The sequence below is a fragment of the Dipteris shenzhenensis genome, chromosome 10, assembly GCF_047967505.1.
Source record: "Dipteris shenzhenensis isolate YYH24624 ecotype China chromosome 10, Dip_SZ_1.0, whole genome shotgun sequence".
In the NCBI taxonomy this organism is placed as follows: domain Eukaryota; kingdom Viridiplantae; phylum Streptophyta; class Polypodiopsida; order Gleicheniales; family Dipteridaceae; genus Dipteris; species Dipteris shenzhenensis.
The window spans coordinates 57,666,201-57,688,706 of NC_141605.1; the positions used below are offsets into that span (position 1 = coordinate 57,666,201).

The window sequence follows — 22,506 nt, forward strand, 5'->3', positions numbered from 1 at the left end:
CTCTCTCTCTCTCTCTCTCTATGCCGGCACGTGTGCGAGTGTGTTTGTGTGTGTGCATGCGCACACAGGCACGCACATGCTCATGTACATGTGCATGTGTATGTCCATGCGTATTTGCATCTATCTATATGTGTGTGTGTGTGTGTGTGTGTGCACGTTCGCACGCATGTGTGTGTGTCATCTATGTGTGCATACGTGCATGTCTCTATCTATCTATTGTGTGTATGTGTATCTATGTGTGCATACATGCATGTGTCTATCTATCTATGTTGTGTGTGTTTGTGTGTTTCAAGACACGTGCACACACATATTTTGTGTGTGTGAAGATGCGTGTGCGTGCACACATATGTGCATGTGCACATGTGTGCAACACATCCATGTGTGCATGTGCATTGAAATTTGTCATGTCGTATAGATACCTTCACATGTCTAGGATATACTTGAGTCTATACTTCAAGATCATTAAAATGCTTGTCAACTCCCCTTGTAATCATTCGTAAGGTAGGATGAGATACAACTCTTTTATTACTACACCCATGGCTCCCATAGGCACTATATGTAGGATGACTACTATTCATAAGTCCTAACATCCTCTTTTTGAATGTACACAACAAACATACACTTATAGTAGACACCCTACGTACTTGTATGGCTACTTTTATGGCAACATGCACTACATCTTATTTTCCAACTCTGGACTCGTCAATGTAAGGACCCCTAAATCCTACAATGCCCTACCCTTATCCTTGCAATGCTATGCTCAAATCCTAAACCCAAACATGCATACCACACATGTTTCTCAATTGTTCACCCCATAAGTAGCCCATAATATAAGAAAGGTGGCCTATCCTCATTTTCTAATCTTTACTCCATCCAACATTACACTTTCAACTCTATAAAAACTAAGGAGTATTTCATCACTCAATGTAGTAATTTGATCACTTTACTAATATACAAGAGGTATAATCCAAGAAAAATAATGAAAAAAGTATGCACAATCTTAGATATGGTCTTTTATCTATGGTGTATCGGCCTTAGGCATGTTTAGAATGATTGAACATAAGAAAGTGGGGAGTTGAATAGCCTGTTTTTCTTTTAGTTTCAAAAGAGAGTTTGATTGAGTATGCATGTGCTTTCTAACTTAGGATTGTAGTTTTGTATATTTCTAGGAAGCAGTACATAAGTGTAAGGGGTCCATTCAGTTTTTTATGTTTTAAAATAAGAGAGAGAGAAAGAGAGAGAGAGAGAGAGAGAGAGAGAGAGAGTTTATGCCTATTTTTTTGAAGATTTTGTTCCTTGATTTGCTTGTTTATTTTTGCTTAATCACCTTTTTCCTTTCTGCTTTATTTCTTGTTTTCTTTCTCTTTTGTTTATTTGACATATTTTAGTAAGCACTGGTTTTGCCCTAGAGACTACGGGGTTCTTTAGAAACCTTGTATAGCTACTTATGCTTTGGCACTGATGACAACATTTGTTGCTTTGCTTGCTAAGTATGTCTTCCTTTTGCTTTTCAAAAAAGTTTTTGTTACCTCTTTTTTCTTCTCTTTAGAACATCAAAAAAATATAAAATTGTACGATTGGATATATTCTATTCTTACAAAGGTATATCTATATATGTAAACTCCTCTCACCACCTGTACTTCCTCGAACCAATGGTAACTCTCACATGCCCTCACAAAAGCATACCACCTATACTTCCTTTCGCCATCCTCGACCCAATGATTACTCTCACATGCCCTCACAAAAGCATACCACCTATACTTCCTCTCAATATCCTCGACCCAATGATTACTCTCACATGCCCTCACAAAAGCACACCACTACTATCGATGAATCAAACAATGTTTTTAATCCCCTTTTGTGGCACCTTAGCTATCTCTTCTATTTTTATCATGAAGGAGTCAACCATGCATGTGTTCAGCATGGCATTAAATTTTGAGAACTATCCAAGAAAAATGGTTGAGAGGCAAAGAACTCTATAACATGTAGGACGATGGGAAAGAGGAGTGCAAGTGGAGAGTGTACAACCGATACATTTATAGGGAATTAAATGCCAAAACTTTGACTAATATGCCATGTGTGCTCAATGACATTAGTTGAGGGTCAACAAGACATATCAAATGCATATCCAATGGGTTCTCACCCACTTTCCATCCACAATCCTTATCCCAAGGCTCTAAAAATATGATATGGCAATGCAAAACGTCCTCTCCTCTATCAATTTGAAACCTACCTTTTTAGGGACATTTGCAACAATAGATGCAAGGTTCATCTTTGCACGTGGAGGCATTGCAATTGACTTTAAGTGGGACATGTGGTTTTAAAATAAATCAAACAAAACATGACATGCTAAATTCTAAATATTAATAGATAGTCCAATCTTTTGTTTAAAATTTCATTTCAAATGACAAAATCCTTAAAATCTTGGCATTTAAAATTCTAATTAATAAGTGAGAATCATGTCATTTATTGGAATTTGAAGCTTTGAATTTGTTGAGATTTGTTGACAATCATGTCATTTATTTAAATTTGAAGCCACCCACAATATTGGTGCTTACAGATCAAAATTCATATTGTATTGTGTGCCTAAAAGGAACATTGCCGGTTGACTCTTGCATCCTCACCATGGGCATCCACATTGCATAACATCCTTTGCAACCCCAATTTCAATGCCATTGACATAGGGATATGATAGGGATTTAGAAGCTACAAGAGCTGATGCAGGGCTCATACAGGGCCTCAAGCTTCCCTCAAGTAAACAAATGGCGGCATAGCTTTTTGCTAACGATACAATGTCCATCTCCCTCGAAGACCAGAGGAGTGTGAAACAGTTGCTCAAGATTATTGAATGCTTCTGCAACGCTTCTAGATCTAGATGCAACTGGCTAAAGACCTTCGTGATGCACACAGCTGGAGACCCCCCTTAGGGTGGCTAGTGAATCTCAAAGTGCAGGTGGTTAATAAGGGGGAGGTGGTGCGGTACTTGGGTGCCCCGTTAGGAGTGGGCATTTCCCTCAAGCAAAGATTTCGCTGGTTCAAAGAGCGGGTCAAGGCCAAACTCAGGTTATGGCACGGGCTGACCCTAGGTTGGAACGCCTGATAGTGCAACATGTGCTTTCTGTGGCCACCACGTATATCTCCTCAATTTGGAATTTCAAAAGATCTCATTGGCTGGACCTTGAGAAGCTTCTCTGTGCATTCCTCTAGGCCGAAGAGGACAACAGGAGAAGGACGCACTACATCTCCTGGGAGCTGGTGAAGCTACCCAAACATTTGGATGGGTTGGGGCTTCCGAACATCACCACCAAGAGCACGTCCCTAATCAGCAAGTGGCTACCAAAAATGTTCATGGAAGGCACGTCGTGGGTCGAGCTGATGTGGTATTTCATCGGCCAAGGCAGAGGCAAAGGAATTGGCAAGTGGCCAGACCTCCCCTGGTATGATCGCCTGATCTCAGATTTCCCATTGTAGGTAAAGGGATTCGACCTAGCAGCCTGGTTAGTCATAGCGTGGAAGGATTGCAGTAAACACCTTAGGTGGGTCCCTAGGCATGGGCTACGCGGTGATGCCAGCTTGCTGGAATCGATTTGGTGGAGCTAGGCCTTCAAGAAGGAGGGTGAGGCATACGGGTGGCACAATTGAGTCAAGGCCCGAAACCTGTTCGAGAAGGGAGTGAGGATGTGGCTGGATCTCTGGGATCCCAAGTGGGTGAACAGGCATCCCCCGGACGTGTTGTAGGCTAAGTCTCGCATGACTGCAGGGGAGTCTGATCTAATAGCGGCAGTCTTGGAACGCATCTCAGCAGATTGGCCCTTGAGCATCGTAACCACAATGGATGGGAGGGCGCTCCATTAGCGGATGGGAAATACCAGATTGAAAAGGTTGTCAGCTAAGATGGCCTTCAAGTTTCTGGTGCAGGCCCACTCTACAGCCTCAGACTTGACCAGAAGTGGGGGATGAGGAGAGGATTCAAATGGTGGAAGTCAAGGTTCAGCGACATTTGGAAGAATTGTAGGGTGGGCAAGGCTTGGTTCCTGCTTTGGAAAATCACTCACCTATGCCTCCCTCTTAGGGGCTTAGCACATGGGAAGAAATAGGATGGGAATGGGAAAAGGTGGTCCCAAGTGGTCCCATGCATATTTCTATCCTATTCCCATCCCACCATGTGCTAACAAAAAAAGAACTAGGGATGGGTTTAGGAGGAAGAGGACACATGGCATCATTTCATGTGTTTAAGAGGTGGGGACCTTGTGAGGACAAGGACACATGTCATCCTTCCATGTTTTTGAATCCCTAAAAAAGGGGAACCCATTCTGGCTGCCAGGGTCTATAGGCCATGGTCTAGGATGGGAGAAAAAGTGGCTACTCCCATTCTAAATCCATCCTAGACCACTTGGTGTAGGATGGGAGTAATGATGATATAAATATTCCCATCCTAAACACATGCTAGCCCCATCCATGTGCTAAGGCCCTTAGAGGCCGGTTGGCGAAGAGGCTAGTAGTGAACCCCTCCTGTCCTCTCTATGGTAGAGCAAAGGAGCTGGAACTCCACACCATGTGGGGGTGCTCGGTTACGAGATAGGTTTGGTTTAGAGTCGAGGCTACCATCAGGGCCTCCGGTTTGATGAGATGGTTCTTTTTAGGTAATAATTGGTGCAGGGCGATATTGCAACTTTGACCTCGACCCTAGTCGCCAGTTGGCCATATATATGCTTTGTAGTGCTACTGGGGGTGTGGGAGGTTAGGAATGGTAGTGTATTCCGCCAGCAGAGGGAGTTTGTGATTTTGAGGGCCGTGAGGGCGTTGCTGCAGGATTTTGCTACGATAGTGCGAGACTTCGAGCCGGTGGTGAGCAGCGCGCTAGCAAAGGTCGAAGGTGCCTTCAGCGGAGGGTAAAGGGGGGTAGGCTGCATGCAGCGTAGGTCCAAGGCTTGACCCATTAGGGACTAATTTTTGCTTTGAAGGTCCTTTAGGGCCCACTTTTTGTATATTGGTCTTTTTTAGGGGTTGACCTCCCGCTTAATATATTCGGCATTTTAATTTAAATAAATAAATTAAAAAAAAAGATTGCCGTCCCAGCTTTAGTGTGAAAAATGTGGGATGAGTGGTGTCTTATGAATCACAATGGAGGATTGTGAGCATAAATTGGGGGGGGAGATCGATACAATTGGGTCTAATGGAGGTGTGGGGGTAGAGGGGATGTGTTAAGTCCAAGCTTCCACATATGGGAAGCCAATACTATGGTAAACAATAAGATTGGCCATGCACTTATTATCCTTACTTGGAGCAACAAGATGATATAGATCTCCTATGGTGTTTTAGATGTACCCCATTGCTTACACAATTGGTATTCTCATTGTTAAGTGGTCATAGAGTACTATATTATAAGATTGGCCCCCAAGCTTTACAGTGAAACATGTGGGATGCATGGTGTCTTATGGACCACAATGGAGGATTGTGAACACTTTTTTTTTGGGGGGGGGGGTGATAAAAGTTCATTTAATAGAGCTATGGGGGTCAAGGGGAGTGCTAACCCTTGCGCACTTGGACTTATCACCATCGCCAACACATGGGCTCACCTAGAAAGGCGCAAACATGAGATGTAATGAGGGCAATGAGCTCTACCATGAGGTTTGGACTGTGCAACTATGAAACCCCCTACACCATTTCCGAGTAATAATATTTATGAGCAAGCATGCATTTAAAATGCCCCTATATTATCGTATTTTTACACCGATGTATGACTTGTAAGTACCCCAATTAAAAGATTTCCCTTGCATGTACTCATGTGTTGTACTAACTTGCTCCGTTATATGCTAACATCCCTCAAGGTGGGCTCTCGCTAGAAATGATCACTACTTCTTAGTGACATTTGAAGCGAAGCAATGTGGAAGTCTAATGTCCCTTATGTACTCACAAGGCCAAAGAAGGCCACCAAGGAAGAAAGATAACACATCACATCTCATAAGCAAACATAGTCGTAGACCATGTGTACTAGTGGTAGTTAGGCTTAGGATGTCCTTGGTTTGAGGACACCGACTTCTTGTTGTAGATGTTTATGTGTCACATTTCATGGGGTACATAATATTGGTAGGGCGTAGTCGTCGATTACCCATGGATAAGTGTACCATCATTGTCCATGGACCATTCCTACATTGGCAAGAAGACCATCTTTGGCATGGAGGGTAGCTAGAAAATAGTGAGGTGGTGAGGGGCCCCTCAAGCATTGGCATTTTGGATGATGTTGACCTAGGACTAGGGGTTCTATCCATCTTGTAGCTTACTTACACTTTAAGAATGTCTAGCAAAGTTCTAGGTTTGGAGTGACAAGGTGTTACCAAGCAATGAAGAGACACTGAGAGTAAGCTTTTCATCAGTCCTACTTTTACTCTCTGACAAGGTTGGAGGTCGATGGAAAATAAATCTCCACCGTATGATCAAAAGTATGATCAAAATGTAGCACAACTAGAAAAGTTAAATGTAAAGAAACGAAAAATCAAATCCATTAAAAAATGACACATAAGCATGCAACAAACAAGAAAACAACAGTTGCCACATTTTTCGTTTGACAAATGGCAAATATGACCGACAAGAATATAGTAAAATATAGTAAAATCTTGGGAAAGTGCTTCCATAAAGCTCATGTGTAAGGTTGGCCTTGATTGTAGGAAGAGGAGAGGTTGTTGTTACGGAAAACCATTCGGATGAAGATGAAGATCCGGGTGGTTGTGCATTTCAAACTTTGAAGGATGGAGGGCCTTGGGTGTCATGTGCATTGGAGCTTTGCATGCTTGGCCCATTGTTCTTAACGACTTTTACTCTTATGGGAGCGCTCTCCTTTGGGGGAATGGGTGTGAAACGTGCCTTGACATTGACATAAGAAGGAAGAGGCAAGCAACTACACTCCACCTTGGAAACGTGGACGAGGTCATGTGTTTCTCCACGCCACTCCAGAGTCCAGAGTCCGGACACTAGGGCCACATTGGACGGACTGTCACTCGTGAAGAAATCGATTTAATGCTGGTGTTGTGCCTCGTGTGCACATTGCATTGCAACACCCTCCCCAGATCTTGCTCTTCTGTCTCTTTGTTGGCTGCTGTTGCTGCTTCAAATCACGTCCACCTTACACCCAACCACAAGCTCTTTTCCTTCTTCCTCCTCACACGTCTCTTCTTCCCATTGCTGTTTTATGGTTTTTTCTCTGCATCTGCCCACCACACATAGGTATCATCTCCTCCACACCTCCGAAATTTGAAACCCCAGAGAGTTTCCCCTTGCTCTTGTTCCACTATCTTCCTGCAGTCGTGGTGACTCTCTCTTTTTTTGCTTTTCCAGAATCTCGTCACGACATTCCCAACTCGTCGGTGTCTCTAGAAACATGCGATGCGCCAATCGATAGCAAATCGAACCGTTTTCGAGTTGACGTTCTCAGAGTGTGTGGTCCTACTCGTCCGCATACTGCGGTGATTCCCGGATCACTGGTGCACCAACGATCTGGACGTCGAGATGGCCGACAATGGTTGCTTCATTTGCGCCCCCCTCATCGCAAAAACTTTGACTGAAATGCTGAACCAAATGCGCCTCGCGAAAGCTCAAGGTGCAGATATCGTAGAGCTTCGTGTGGATCATTTGACTGACTTCAAGCCCCAGACGGACCTTCCAACGCTTTTGAACGCACGGAGTCTGCCTGCCATTGTCACGTACAGGTACACATCCTGCCCTCGATGACGAAGGCTCATGCTTTTGCCTCGTTTCTTTGCCCAATAAAGTGTTTTTTTTGAACTATCACGTGTGGAGTTGAAGTGTCTGCGCCCGTAGAGATTCTCTTGAAACTGATTGATCGCAAAGCTTTTCACACAATTAGAAATATTATAGGCAGTTGGCTGAGACTTTGGGTTTAGTTTAGAATTACCGGATGCTCTTTGTCATTGATTGAACATTTGTACCTATCCAAACGATAAATGTAATGTAACAAAAGCGTTTTAGTGACGATATCCTCTGAGTCGATGCTAATCTAGGGTGCCATTTCAATGATTGATCGAAAGTAAACGGATAAATAAGTTGAAAAGGGACGATTCACCGTGGTGAGAGTTAGCAAGAGAGTTGCAGTTCCGTAACACCTTCTGTCCTCAAGAAAGAAGCTCGCTTCTAAAAGTATTTGAGGTCTAGGAAAGGAGCTCCAAACTAGGGCATCTGCGGTAGATGATCCTGATAGCTGTGTATGATGGTGCTTAAATAGCAGCATCCGTGACAGCTCTGCCGTAAAGGCCCTGTTGGTCAGAGACTGAAAAGTTTCTACAATTATTCCCTTTGGGCCGGGATGGAGCAAGGATATGCAGTGTTGACTATCCCAGTGCACGTAGGGATTAAGCACTGCTGATTGTCGAATGAGTCGTTACTTTCTGGCTCTCTCAAGCTTCAATGGTATTAATGCCTCTTCTCAAAAGAGGGAGGACTTTTCAAAAAATGAATTTATTTTCATCCTCTGCTCCTCCCTTTTGGTGGTGAGGGTCATGTTTATGTGCAGAGATAAGTTGATTTTTGGTCTGTTTTTAAAGGATTCCAACAATCTAAGACGTTATAATTGAAGTATACTACATATTCATCAGGGTTGTATGGTTATTAGGTGCACAGTACTGGAGGCGAGGGTTTTGAAAGCGTTGTATGTTTACATTTTTTAGGTGTATGCTAGAGGCAGTCCACGGTTTTGAAAGGCAGAAGAAAAGGGGGAGGGGAGCAGGGGAGGGATGTATCCACATGCTGATAGACAACCATTATTCATAGGAAGCACTTGTTAGTTCTAAAGACCAACATGCAGGATCTAGAAACTAGATTCATCATTCTTATTCAAGTTGAAACAATGGATTGAAATAAGCAGCAACCTAAGGCCTAGCTGTACTAGTGAAAAGGCAAAAAGTAACATCTTTGATCAACATGTGGCATGGTGTCGTATCCTTGAAGAGTTAGCAAGACAATTTCAGGGGATGATGCTACTATCTTGGCAGCTTGGTGGGAGGATCTGTCCTGAGAGCGAGCTGCCCCATAGGCTGGTAGGGGCAGTTAAAGAATTAGCAAGAAAATTTCAGGGGATGATGCTACTATCTTGGCAGCTTGGTGGGAGGATCTGTCCTGAGAGCGAGCTGCCCCATAGGCTGGTAGGGGCAGTTACCTAGGAGAAGGGCGCCTCTTAGGGTGACGTCCCTCTGCATGGATCCTGTCTTCCTTAAAAGTCATAGATTGGTCTGCCTCAAGTGGGAGTGATAGTTACAACAACGAAAACTATGGATGTAGCAGGGAGAAGTCTAACTCACTCTCTCTCCTACTGACTGATGACTGAAATAGAGATAGAACTGAGAGAAGATGCACTCATAATCACAAGTGGAAGTGGTGGGGGTGAGTGCAAGAACTGAGGGGGAAAATAATGGGGACTCCGAAGAGGAGAATATTTCTTTATTTATGGCTGCCGAAAGGGTTGAGTACAACTGCAATAAATGGAGAAAATAGTACTGCATGGAAGGAGCTGATCCTTACTGGAGAAAACTGTGAACTGATGGAGAAAAGGGCTGCTCTGATGCTGCCCTGCCTGGACCTGTTTGAAGACCTGTAGGTACTGCGGTAGGGGAGCTGATCTGCTGCTGCCCTGCCTTGGCGTGATCCTGTGAGGTATGCTGCTGCTGGCTGAGGGATATCTGCCCAAAACATGGTAAGAAAGGAGCCTCTGGGGCCTGCCTTTTATAGGCCCCCAGGGCTGTGGAAAACTCCTGACCAGGCCCCCGACCTGGCCGACCCCGAGTCAGGTCTGGCTGACTAGGCTGCCACTGATTTGGTGGGCAGCCCGCCAGCCTGGCAGCCGACTGCCATGTGGCTGGCTGCCACGTGATGGCTGTCGCTGGAGCCAGCAGGCTGCCAGCTGTCTGCAGATAGCAGGCCATGCGCTGCATCTGCCCACAAGATCCCCTTCTGCCGAGATTATAACTAGGGTAGGTGAAAAACCTCCTTTAATGCTGAAAGGAGTTTGGGATACTCTGTAAAGAAGTCCTCTTTGATCCATGGTGCCTCGTGGAGCCCCTGTGCTTGAACTTGACTGCATACAAGTGCCGATAGTTGCTTGTACCCTTTTTGAAGCAATGAAATGAACTTAATTCGTTTTTGACCACCTTTGCCTCATCGACGATCTCAGGCTGCTCCACATCGAGAACCACTATCAGTGTCGGACCCACATATGGCTTGACATGCAATATTGGATGCATGGTCCATGTTGTAGGTAACTGTAATTTCATGGACACATAATCAATAACCTTGACGATTGGAAATGGACCAAAGCTTCGATGTGACCAACCTGCTTAAGCCGCTTCTTCATGATCCGAAGATAAATCCCATCGCCCCTCTTTGTAGCACACATCACACTTGTGTTTGATAGGCTTCCGTGCTTTGACAATGCGATCTTTTATGGACTCCATGATCTGCTTGTATAATTCTGTGATGCAATCGACCTCATACCTTGATGGTAGAAACTGCTCCCATCGGGACTGTGAATCTGCAACATAACATTAGAATGTCGAAAAACAACTGGTTGTAGATTTCAGTTTGGCCATTGGACTGAGGACGGAAGCTGCTAGAAAAATTAAGCTTTGTATCAAGATTGACTATTGAACTTGGAATCTCTATCAGACACAATTGAGCTTGGAATCTCTATCAGACACAATTGAACTTGGAATTTTTATCAGACACCAATGGTACGTGGCATACCACACATTGGATACCACCATTAGATGAAGAGTCGAGTTGTATTCCTTATTATATACCGAATACGTGGCCCGGCTGGAATCAGCTTGCGTCCCTCAAATGCAACGGGATGACCATTCTACTCGAAGACTGCTCATATGGCGTTGTCATTGGTGTTGGCCTGAACATCAAAGGCCTGATCCTATTGAGCCCATGCAAGGCATGGGACTATGGTAATCGCTTCCTTTAAACGAGCGAAGGATGAAAGTGCTTCTGGACTAAAGTTAATGGGTTGCTTCTTGGTCTTTACACCCTGTAGCAAATTGGTGATGGGAACCATAACCTTGGTCAAGTCCTTGATGTGTTTCCTGTATGCTTGACAAATACCCATGAACATGCGGACCTGCTGGGCTGTAGTAGGCACGTCCCACTCCACGATATCCTTCACTTTGGCTGGGTCCAACGAACACCTGTAAGAGAGATGATGTGGCCCAAATAGTGTACCTCCTCCAAAAAGAAGCTGCTCTTTTTGGCATTGATGTACAATTAATTATCTTTCAAGAACCTGTCAGACATTCAAAACATGTCGTACGGGATTGAAAAAATGAGAATGTCATCAAGAAAGACAAAACCATTTTAACCAATGAGAGGCTGGAAGATCTGCAACATCATGTGATTGAAGTCTGCTGGTGCCCCCGTGAAACCAAAGGGCATAAGAATGAACTCATATCGTGCCTTTTTTATGTGAAAGGTTGACTTCAGAATATCTGGCTAATGAATCCGGATCTGATGGTATCCACTTTTCAGATCAATTTTGGAGAACACCTTGGCTGCATTCAGGCGTTCCAAAATGTAATGCATCCAGGGCATGGGAAACTGATTCTTCACTGTCAGCTTGTTGAGTGTGCTGTAATCCACAATTGTAGCAGTGTTAATGTTCTTCTTGACAAAGAGATCAGGGCTGCACACGGAGAATTACTAGGCCTTATGAAACCACCCCGCAATAGATCCTCCACCTGTGCCTCAAGCTCCTCCTCCATCTTCTTGCAAAGATGGTACGGATGCATGCTTGGGGGTGATGAGCCAGGAATGAAATCAATGCGATAGTCCTCTGGCTGACCTGGTGGTAAGGATAGAGGGAGACTCAATGTGAGGAATATATCGTGATACTGCTGTAATAATGCTCCGTGCTGCGGGGTTGTGATTGGAGTGGATGCTGTCGAGTTGACATAGACCACTTACACTTTCCCACCTCGGTGAATCTCTCGAGCCATCTGTAGACTGTATTGCTGAAATCACCGGTCGAGGAAGAGTATTGCAAGCCAAGAAATGAACTTTGACCCATGGTCTGGGATTTTGAGATCCAAGCCTTTGTCCTGGTAGTCAAATCGTACCTCAAAATGGTGCCACCATCATGCTCCCAAAATGATATTCGCTGCCTGTGTTGGTGCGACGCTGAGTGGCCGGCTGTTGACCCACCCTGAGATCTTCAGAGTGGCTGAAGTGACATCTATGTTGCTCTCCATTTGCTGTCCCAAGAATGCGCCATTCAAGGCAAAGGTATTAGTCGGAGTGAGGGTCATCGGTCCTACTTGGTGGCTTTGCTGGAAATGATATCATTGGAACTATCCCTGAATCTGCAAGGATGAGGACTTTTTGGCCACCAATCTGGTAGTGAAAGTGGCACATTGTGGGAAACATATGAGACTCCCCCTTCTGCTAATCTTCAATCTCCTCGATGACCACAAATGTTGTCTTCAAGGGAGGTGAAAATGTTGATGAACCATTTGATTTGGCTGCTTTTGCCTGAAGCTTCTTGAAGTCATGCTTCTTGTGCCCCTGCATATGACAATAGAAACAACGGTTCTCTTTGGCAGAGGTCGCTTGGACTGCTGAATCCAAGAAACTACCATAGCCGTTGCTATCTTTTGTCGTCTAGTTCTTCTTAGACTGCCCCTTCCCATGTTTTGCCCCCTTCCACAAGTTTTTTCCCCTTCCATCATCACGTGGCGTGGTGGAGTCTCGGTACTTGTTGGCGAGGGCTGCCTTGGGTCCTGACCCTTGTTCATGAGCGTAAAATTCTGGCCAAGCTCATATGCTCTCTCATAATCGTGTGGCGTGAAACTTTGTACATACCATTGGATGTGAATGCAAACCATGGAGAACTCACCCAGCTTGTCTAGCTCTTCCTATTGCAACTGGATGGACACCTGCATAAACTTGTTGGCATAGTGGTTTACTGACTCAGTGAGCCCCTTAGACATCTTGAGGAATCGACTCTGCATTGATGTCTAAAGTTTGTACGTCCTAATAAAAAAATATGTTTGAAACATTCGCCAGGATTTGAAATTTTTATACAGAAAAATAAAGTTGCTGATGCATTGTCACGAATTATGCATAATATGAGTTTTACACTATTAGAGAGCGCTCTAATAATTGAAGCTAGGGTAACTCAAAAGTGGACAAGTATGTCAAGAGCCTTTGGCCTAAGGATATTGTGATGAAACCCGGGATCATAGACGAGTACAACTTGGCATCTAGGGAAGCCATACATTTGCAAGATATACCATAGATGATGGTTCGCTAAAAAGAAATGGCAAGGTAGTAGTACCTAATTGGAATGATCTCCCACATAAGATCATCCATCATTGCCTTGATAGCCCATGTGCGGGACATCTAGGTGTTTGTAGAGCTCGTAAAGCGTGATTTCTTTTTGCCAAAAATGAAAAAGCATATTCGTGAATATGTCACACGATGTTTTTTGTGTCAGGCAAGTTTGGTAGAACAGGTGAAGGCACCTAAACTTTTATAGCCGTTGGAAATATCATCAGGTTGATGGGAGAGCATTTCCATGGAATTTGTCATTGTGATTTGCAACATACACAAGGAGGGTATGATTCTATCCTTGTTGACTGTCTTACCAAGATGGCTCACATCATTTCGAATAGAGTCGATAGTGCCCCGCAACTAGTGGATTTGTTTCTTAGTAACATATTTCGTGTGCATGGATTATTGAAGCCCATAATATCAAATAGGGATACTAGATTTAGTAGTCGATTTCAGACTGTTGTATTCGTTGCACTTACAACTAAGTTGGGAATGAGTAGTGGGGATCATCCTGAAACAGATGGTCAGACGGAAAGAGTCAAACAAATTTTGGAAGATATGTAGGTGCTGATTGCTTGGCATGGTCTTCCTCTACCTGAGGCTGCATGGGAGTCCGTTTATCGGATTTGGAGAGCATTCACAGACTTCATCATTGAGGACATTGATGTTGAATAGGGAAGGAATGTTTACGTTTTAATATGAATGCAGCATGACCTTTGATGGGTCAGTGACAAAAAGTCCTCAGAGAGACCAATGGTAATGTGTATAAAAGTAAATATAAAGTGGTTATGTTGTATTACAAAGGTATTGGTCAAGGATTTACTATCAAGGTCTTTGATGATTGGGGTTCGTGATTTGCTTTGGAGGTAGGAGGATTCGGATTGTCACAATCCTTTACTGTAACTCATCACCCCCATGTCCTCCTCATATGGGGGCTCACAAGTGGGGAGGTGACCATAACATTCCAACATGAACTTGTCTAGACATTATCGCTGGTTGGTCACTTTTGGTGTCAATCCAATGGCCCTGAGATGACATCGTCATACACTTTGTAATAAATTGGGTCTCCCCATGTGTAGAAGCCTTGTGATGACCACGTCAAGTTACTCTGAGGACAACATCGATAATTACCAAAGAAGCAACTGTTAAGGTCTTGAATTTCATTAACTGCTCTGTGAAGCATGTCCAAAGGAGGAGACGAGTTTGGGGAAGAATTCCGTTCTTTTTTGGTTGCTAACATCTCTGAAATCAAATCTTTGGACCTTCCTCCATAGAGCAGGATTGAGACTTGAGTCTGGCTATATGTGCTTGTGTAAAGGAATGACCGATAACTTTGTACTATCTGTTAGTTTTCGAAAGAGCATCAAGTAGGCTCTTCCGAGTGGATTGCGCAGCACTGTGTTTCTTTTTGGTTCTTGTAGGCCTATGTGGTCTTTCAGAAATTATTAATTCATCCATTCTGCTTACCCCTCCCACCCCCTTTCGCTCCTTTGACCGCGAAGGATAGCAGACTGAGGAATTGGGGATGTAATTACTATCGGTTTCTTTGTTGATAGCTGCTTATGCTTGGGCACTGATGGCGACATAAGTGTTGCTTTGCTTGCTAAGTGTGTCTTCCTTTTGTTTTTCATAAAAGTTTTTGTTTACCTCTTTTTTCTTCTCTTTCATTTTCCCTTTTTATTTTCTGCGTAGATTTTTGGTCATTAGAACAACAAAAAATCTAAATTTGTATGATTGGACTTATTCTAGTCTTACAAAGGTATATCTTTGTTGACAGCCCCTCAAAACATAGCTACCTCATGTACTAGTCATATATTTTCTTTTAATTTTTGTACAATCAGCATACATATCTGTTTTTAAGATTTTGTTGGAAATCTGGTTCGTATTTGTATTTCTAGCATCCATGTTAAAAAAACTCACCTTCTTCTTCTCTTTTTTTTGGGGGGGGGGATCTGTCACATCATTGCTTGTTCTGGATCACAATTTGCAATCCTGAAACATGCTTTTGTTTTCTTTGTAATTGGCTCATTCATTGTAGGCCAGTATGGGAAGGAGGAGAATATACAGGAGATGAAGCTCCTCGGCTTGATGCTCTTAGGTTGGCAGTTAATCTTGGAGCTGATTTTGTGGATATTGAATTTCAGGTTTGCTGTCATGCGCATATGCCCTCCTAAAGATTAAGCATACACAATGCTTACATTGTAGTATGCCTTTAAAGCCATTTTTCCAGTGTATTCGGGGTGCATCTAACATATAGCAGATTGTTTGTCAATTTTGGCTGTGTAACTTTGAGCTTTTAATCCCTTTTAAGGCAATCACGGTAAATTTTAAGTTAACCTAAATATCATAATTGTATCTTCCTACTGAAAACAATGTAAAGTCTATGTATGCTTGTAGGTTGCTGAGAATTTCTTGACAAGCCTGCATGGTCGAAAATCAACTGACTGCAAGATCATAGTATCTAATCACAACTTTCAAACAACCCCATCGGCTGAGGATCTTGGTTCGTTGGTGGCAAAGATTCAGTCCACTGGAGCAGATGTGGTCAAATTTGTGACAACTGCTACTAAGATCACTGATGTGGCCACTGTCTTTCAGGTTCTGTCCAGATCTCAAGTAAGTCCAAATAAGGTCTGATATCTCTCAGAGAGGCCACCTCTAGTGTTTTCAGAGCTTATGCTATTTATGTGTGGTTTATGCCTTTGTCCTGTCCTGCTTATTGAGTGAATACTTGATTGATTTGCTGCCAATTTCAACAATTGTCAGATTCAGGCAATAAAGAATACTAAAAAAGTAAGCCAGGTGCATACCCTTGTCACATCTTCACTGGGTTGTCATCTTCATGTTAAACAAACAAGAATTAAGAACGAAGCATGTAGTTTAAAATACCCTTTTGCGTGTACTGAGATGCTTTGTTAACCATGATTTTGATGAGTGGGATTTATCATCTATTCTTTTCTTCTTTTATGGCTTTGAATGGTCTGATGTGTTAGAAATCGACCAACAGCGGGTACGGACAGCGGAAGACTGATAGAATAGCCCAGGAGCTCACATAGTGTGTGTGTGTGGGAGTGGAATCACAAACTTCTTTAACTTATGTGCATCAAATAGATTTGCAGACTCACTAATAGACAATAATCCAGCCAGATATAGAAGCTTCCAAAACAATATATTTCCGTTCAAAACTATGGACACAACAAAAGAGAGATAGATCCAAAGTCCCACCAGAGCGTGGTCCTTTGATCTTACCACAAGGTACTTCTACTATCTGCCGGATATCTCTAGACTCGAGCCCGCGTGCTCCACCTCGAGCTTATGTGGACTCTCTGTCCTGAATGATCCTCTCCACCTTACGGCCTGTGTATCAGCCTAGGTGGCCAGCACCTTGCTGAGCTAGGTCTGCAGCTCTCCAGCCTTTGTGTCCTCCTGGATATAGGCTCATAGGTTGCTGGTCTGCTGCTCCTGCTGCTTCCTGAGGTGCTGCTGCAAGTGATAAGATATGAGGGCCTTGAGGCCCTCCTTATATAGGCACCAGGCCTGCCCAAAATACCGACCAGCAGCATCATTCTGGCCGACTCAAACAGGCCGACCAGTCTGCTGCAAAACCGCCGTTAAAAGGGCTCTCATAACAAGGGCCCCTGGCCCACAATACTAGGGCTTTGGCCCTCACTTCAAGGGTAGATGCCCCCTCCTATATATTCAGGGTCCAGGCCCCCCCAAACCTGCTGCAAACAGTGTGCCTCCATGTACTAGATCTATCGCAGTCTGTCCCAGACTATCTCACCTCTACTCTAGGTTTGTTTCAGCTCTAGGGCACCTGCCCAAGCTCCGTACATCTCCCTGAAACCAGCCGTACAGAAGGGGCCTGTAATCCGTACAGATCTGCCATGCTTCCGTACTATTTTGGCCCTCTGATCTGCCCATAACAGCTCCGTACTGTTCTTCACATGCCAGCTCATCGTGGCTGTTCGTGGGTCCATGCTGTAGCCCTCTGCTCTGCCATTTGCTCCTGCAGTCCATGCTCAGCTCCATGTACCTCACTAGCGTGCTGCCCACATGGCAAGCCATGTGCTGCCCATGTGGCATCCCCTTCTCTTGTTTCTCTCTTTGATTCCTGCCACATGGCAGTCAATACTCTGCCCAGGTGTCAGTCTCTCCAGACCCAGGTCCACCTCCCCCATGCTATCCTGATATGGGTTCTTAACAGATGGGGAGGTGACATGATGGTCTTTTTGACTACATGAAACAGGGTTTCGTAAAACACTGAGAAACATCTCGAGGCTGGGGGCTAAATGTTTTACTGTCAATCATAATCATATATTTGAACTTCCTTGTTTGTTTTCTCTAAATCACGTAAGCTGTTGTGTGAGTGTCTAACAATGTAAATATATATAAAGTAACATGTAAGTCGAATCTGCAAATGTTACACATCGAACTCCTAGATTATAGAAAGCTATATGTATAGCTTGTTTAATAGATTTAATGATAACGTATATACACACACACACATACAAAATTCACGTACACAGATGAATGTACATATGTACATAGTATATCCCTGGTTTTGTTTCAAGAGGGTGCAATTAAATGCAATTCCCCGTTTGTGTTTGCCATCTGCCTAGCCAGCCATGCCACCCTTCACGCTTCCTGCAAATCTTGTAGCTTTCATTTATAAAAATGGACCAGCCTAAGGTCTAGTTAAGGTCTAGACACATAAACCAACTCTAGTCATGTTAAGGTAACATCTTAGTTGGGTCTTAACTATCCTAAATGCCTAGATGTCCTACGTCCATCCTGTAGGTATCTAGCCATACATTGGCGGATTTGGCATTCAGATATACCATGGTACCAAAATGTGCACTGCGATCTTCATAGGAGCCTTCGCCAGAGATGCAAAGATGGAGGCTACTTAGCATGAATAAGTTCTTGCTTGTCCTATGTCTAACTAGGCAACAAGTGGGCTTGGTACATTAGAAGATTGGGGGAGCAGATCTCCCTGCAGCTTGCTCAGCAGATGAACCAAGCTGTAATTACTGCAACAAGGGCAAGCAGCTTGTACCCCAACATGAGGATCAGTTTGAAAATGGTGATGCACTTATCCCAACCATGAGCAATCTCTGGCCATTGTGAGGGTGATATGACACCGCGCACACACCCACAAACGAAACTAGATAAGCATATGCATGGCACTTATGATGATATAGGTTTGTTCAGCAAGAGCCAATGGCTGGCACTATGGGAGCGCCCTTAATGCTACAATAATGCCCTTAAGTATTGTAATGCACACGCTTGATGGCACAATTTCCAAATTCATGGATGCTTTATTGGCAATGCTGCAAAATATGACCCACGATCAGAGGCTGAGGCATTGAAGCAGATGGGTCAGCAGATCCACAGATTGGAGAGGTGGTGCACTCTGCAATGCAGGAGATGGGCAAGCAGCCCATGCTTTCTCCTATGCACCAAAGTGATGGGGATGGAAATGATGCCTACTCAGTGTCTCATGGGTGGGGCAGTGGCAGATTTTACAAGGGATCCATGACAGAGGCTAGGAGGCTTCATATCAGTGAGCGGCATGCTTCCATGTTTACCAGCCAGCAGATACCCTCTGTATTGATAACTCCATCAATGTGTGGCTAGGGTAGAGGCATCAAACACTCCAGGATTTGAGAGGCAAGTCAATAAATCTGATGATGGTATGCTATATGAGAGTTTGGGTGATTCCCATGGACAGCATGAGAAAGAAAGGAAGAAAGAAAGAGGTATCGCAAGCCTGTTGGGGGGGTTCAAGCTGGAGCAAAGGGGCCAGAATGCCGCACTGCAGTCTGCAGAGGGTGGGGGCACAGGAAGGGGATTAGAAGGCAGCTGCCGCAAGTGGGCAGAGATGCGTGTAGGCAGCCAAGGCTGTGCAGAAGGAAAAGGGGAATAGGGAGAGAAAGAAAGAAATAAATTTTATTAGAGTTTCGGAAGACTGATGGGTCTATGAGACTGAAAGAAAACCTGATACAAATCACAGTAAGGGTGGAGCTACTAAAATGAGCATCATCACCCGTGCTGAATCCTAAATCTGATCATACATAATCAAATACATCTGGGTATGACAATGAAAAGAAAAAAGACTGGAACGGAGCGGAATCCTCCGTATGTCATGTCGCCCTAGCTGGTGCATAGCCGGTGATGGGACGGTGGCATCCGTCGAGGGGTCCCATGCGTCTCGATCTCTTGGAAGAGGCTCGACGTAAGACCAGAGCTACTGTGACTCCTGTGGGGCGTATCCCGGGTCTAAACAATGACGGGAGGTCCCCCAGAGTGATCTGTGTCCCCTTGATGTCTCGTGTGTCGTGTTGTGGTCGTCGGTTCGGGGTCTTTGTCACGTCTGCGGCTAGAGACTGGGCGATCAATGTCACTCGATGGGAAGAACTCTGTGATCCTGCTCTGAGAGGTGTCTGATGGTGTGGCCAAGTCCCGTCGCCTGAGTAAGTACTCTCTGTGTCGGACCTCCTCGTGAATGAATGCCGTGAGACATCTTTGATCTGGGTAGGCGAGGAATCTGGAAAGGAGCCCGGAGCCGTCTCGGAAGAGATAGTGGTAGCGACCTTTGATCTCGTAGTACATTGGGCACTTGAAAATAAAATGCTCCTCCGACTTAACCTCCTGACAGTGGCTCACTATGCATATGCGATGCTCCCTGGGGATTTCCTCTGCTCTGCCGCATCTATGCGGAGGTGGTGTGATTATACCCGAAACTGCCTGATGGAGATCCGTAGTGAGTGAGGCATATGAAGCTCAGTGTACCCGGGTGGTGTGATGAATCCCTCCTCCGAAATACGAAGACAATAATCTCTGTAGAAACTCAGCTTCACTGGGAGCTCCCTCGGCTCCAACCAGGTCCTGAAGGTGTGTAGCTGCAGGAGATCCTCTTGAATGACCTGGTTGGTGTGTGGCCCGATCGGAGTGGTGGGTGGGAGTACCAGAGGGGCATCTAAACTGTACTGAAAAGGAGGTATCCTGTCGATGTGAAACCCTAGTCTCACAAATCATCTGTGAGTCCGTGCATACCAGCATCGCTCATCTCCCTCTGTTGCCAACCTCATGGAGGAATCAAGAGCCAAATATGGCAACATCTGTCTCCCTGATGTGCAATCCCCATATGATCTAACTCGGTTTAGATATGTGATGGTCTGAAAGGCTTCATCTAGCTGGAGTGGAGAAGCACTAAACTCGGCCTGAAGATGGTTTCCCCCGATCATTCGTGAGAGCATGAGGATCTGCAGGCGCTCCACCCATGTCAACGACATGTCAGGTCCCCAACAAGGGCTGCCATACATACCGGTTGGTCGGACCAAGGAGTCGAAGAGAAGAGCCTTGGTCCGAGGGTCCTGAAAGTGGGAGTGGAAGCATTGTCTCTCTAGCCGAGCTAGTGAGGCGTATCCCCTACTCAGTTTGGCATGCATCGCTAGTCTCATCATGAAGATCGGGCCGGAGAAGATGACCCCTAAGTAAGTGTATGAGGATACGATCTCAACGGGTGACCCACCGAAAGTAAAAGTAAACTGCTTCCGTTGCGTGTTTGCTTGAGAGGTGTTAAAGATCATGACCTTGGTCTTGCCAAGGTTGACCTCCAAATCGTGGGATAAACAAAAAGCCTGCAGTGCATCTAGGTGTCGCTAGAGCCTCTTGAGTGTGGACGACAAGAGTGCCATGTCATCTGCATAAAGAAGAATCTTGATGATGATCGCGGCAAAGTTGTTGGGCAGGGGTCTCTACCCAAGGAGAGACACATATGCACTTTGTGTGGCCTATAGGAGGTTTCGTCGAAGGAACATTTCATTTTCAGATGCCCAGTCTACTATGAGATTAGAGGGCAATTTTATTGTCGATTAAGAGATAGCTCCAGGTTATTATCTCGATTTCTCTCTTTTGATGCCTGGCCCCGTTCATTCACAAGGCAGTCAGACATCGTGAGCGCCTACTTCGATCTTAGAGGCAGGAGGAGCGTACCGTGGTAGACTCTTCTCAGCGGCGGTCTTCCAGCCAGACCATATAGACTCCCCCCTATAGGCCCTAGGCATGATCGGGACCTAGAATCATGATATTCCCTCCATGTTTAGAATGGGAGCGCGACCGACAAGCGTGACTGTCGCCCTTGTTAGACGTAGAGTTGTGACCAGGAGACAGCACAGGATTGCATCCACATGAAGCCGGAAACACTCTATTTCTGATTTCATGCTATCGCTTCCTCACTCTTGATGAGGGGGGGACCACAATGACCTTGGAGCATACTTCACTTTGTATTATCACTTTGATGATGATGTTGATGACAATGATGTTGTAGATGACTATTTTTTCGATATGACTGACTATGTAGCATGTAGTTTTTTGCTTTTTGTATGGGTGTGGATGCTCGATCAGTAGCTCCAATTGTATCAGGTTTTTCACAGTCTCATAGACCATCAGTCTTCCAAAGACTTTAATAATCTCTCTCTCATGGGTCCCATGGGTCATTTTTGGCCCCCCGAGGCCGTTAATAGGTCGATTTTTGGTCTTCAGAGGACGATAATATATTCTTCTTCTTCTTCTTCTTCTTCTCTCTCCCGCCGTCATGCGCCAGGAGCAGTTCACATTTGATGGGTCTCATGTTGAGATAGTTTCATCATATACATATCTGGGGGTTGTCTTCTCCGGGCCCATCTTCACTATGAGACCCGCGATGCAGGCACGCTTGGGTAGAGGATACGCATCATTGGCCAGATTAGAGAGGCAGTGCTTCCGCTCTCACTTCCAGCATTTACAGACCAAGGGGCTGCTGTTTGACTCGTTGGTCGGCCCAGCGGGCATGTATGGCAGCCCTTGTTGGGGGCCAGATCTATCCGATACGGAGTGGGCACGGGTGGAGTGACAACAGGTGCTCATGCTATCACGGATGATTCGCAGTAAGCCATCAGTTCCTCACCAGATCATACAGGTTGAGTTTGGGTCATCTGCACTACAGCTAGATGCTGCATTCTAGGTTATCACATATCTGTACCGAGTCAGAGAGTATGGGGATTACCCTTCTGGACGCAGGAGGCTGCCATGGTTGGCATTGTCTTTCTCTATGACACTCTCAGTAGGAGGTGACCAGAGATGCTGGTATGCACACACAGAGAGATGGTTTGAGAGGTTGGGACTCCA

General features: G+C 44.8%; 1 protein-coding gene across 10 annotated transcripts in view; it reads left to right on the forward strand.

Annotated features, from left to right (window-relative positions):
- Positions 1-6,987: 6,987 nt before the first annotated feature.
- The window catches only part of MEE32 (dehydroquinate dehydratase, putative / shikimate dehydrogenase), a 76,614-nt gene continuing 61,095 nt past the window's right edge, over positions 6,988-22,506 (forward strand). For 6 of the 10 annotated variants that reach the window (XR_015541659.1, XR_015541660.1, XM_087380200.1 and 3 more), the window contains exons 1-4: positions 6,988-7,224; positions 7,336-7,706; positions 15,371-15,476; positions 15,730-15,963. Coding sequence is in view for 7 of the 10 variants with exons in the window: in XM_087380200.1 (XP_087236326.1) it covers positions 7,507-7,706; positions 15,371-15,476; positions 15,730-15,963 (540 nt within the window). In the remaining 3 variants the exon portion in view is untranslated. The remainder of the gene's footprint in view (positions 7,225-7,335; positions 7,707-15,370; positions 15,477-15,729; positions 15,964-22,506) is intronic. The other 4 variants (XR_015541661.1, XM_087380203.1, XM_087380206.1 and 1 more) reach the window with 3 other exon arrangements.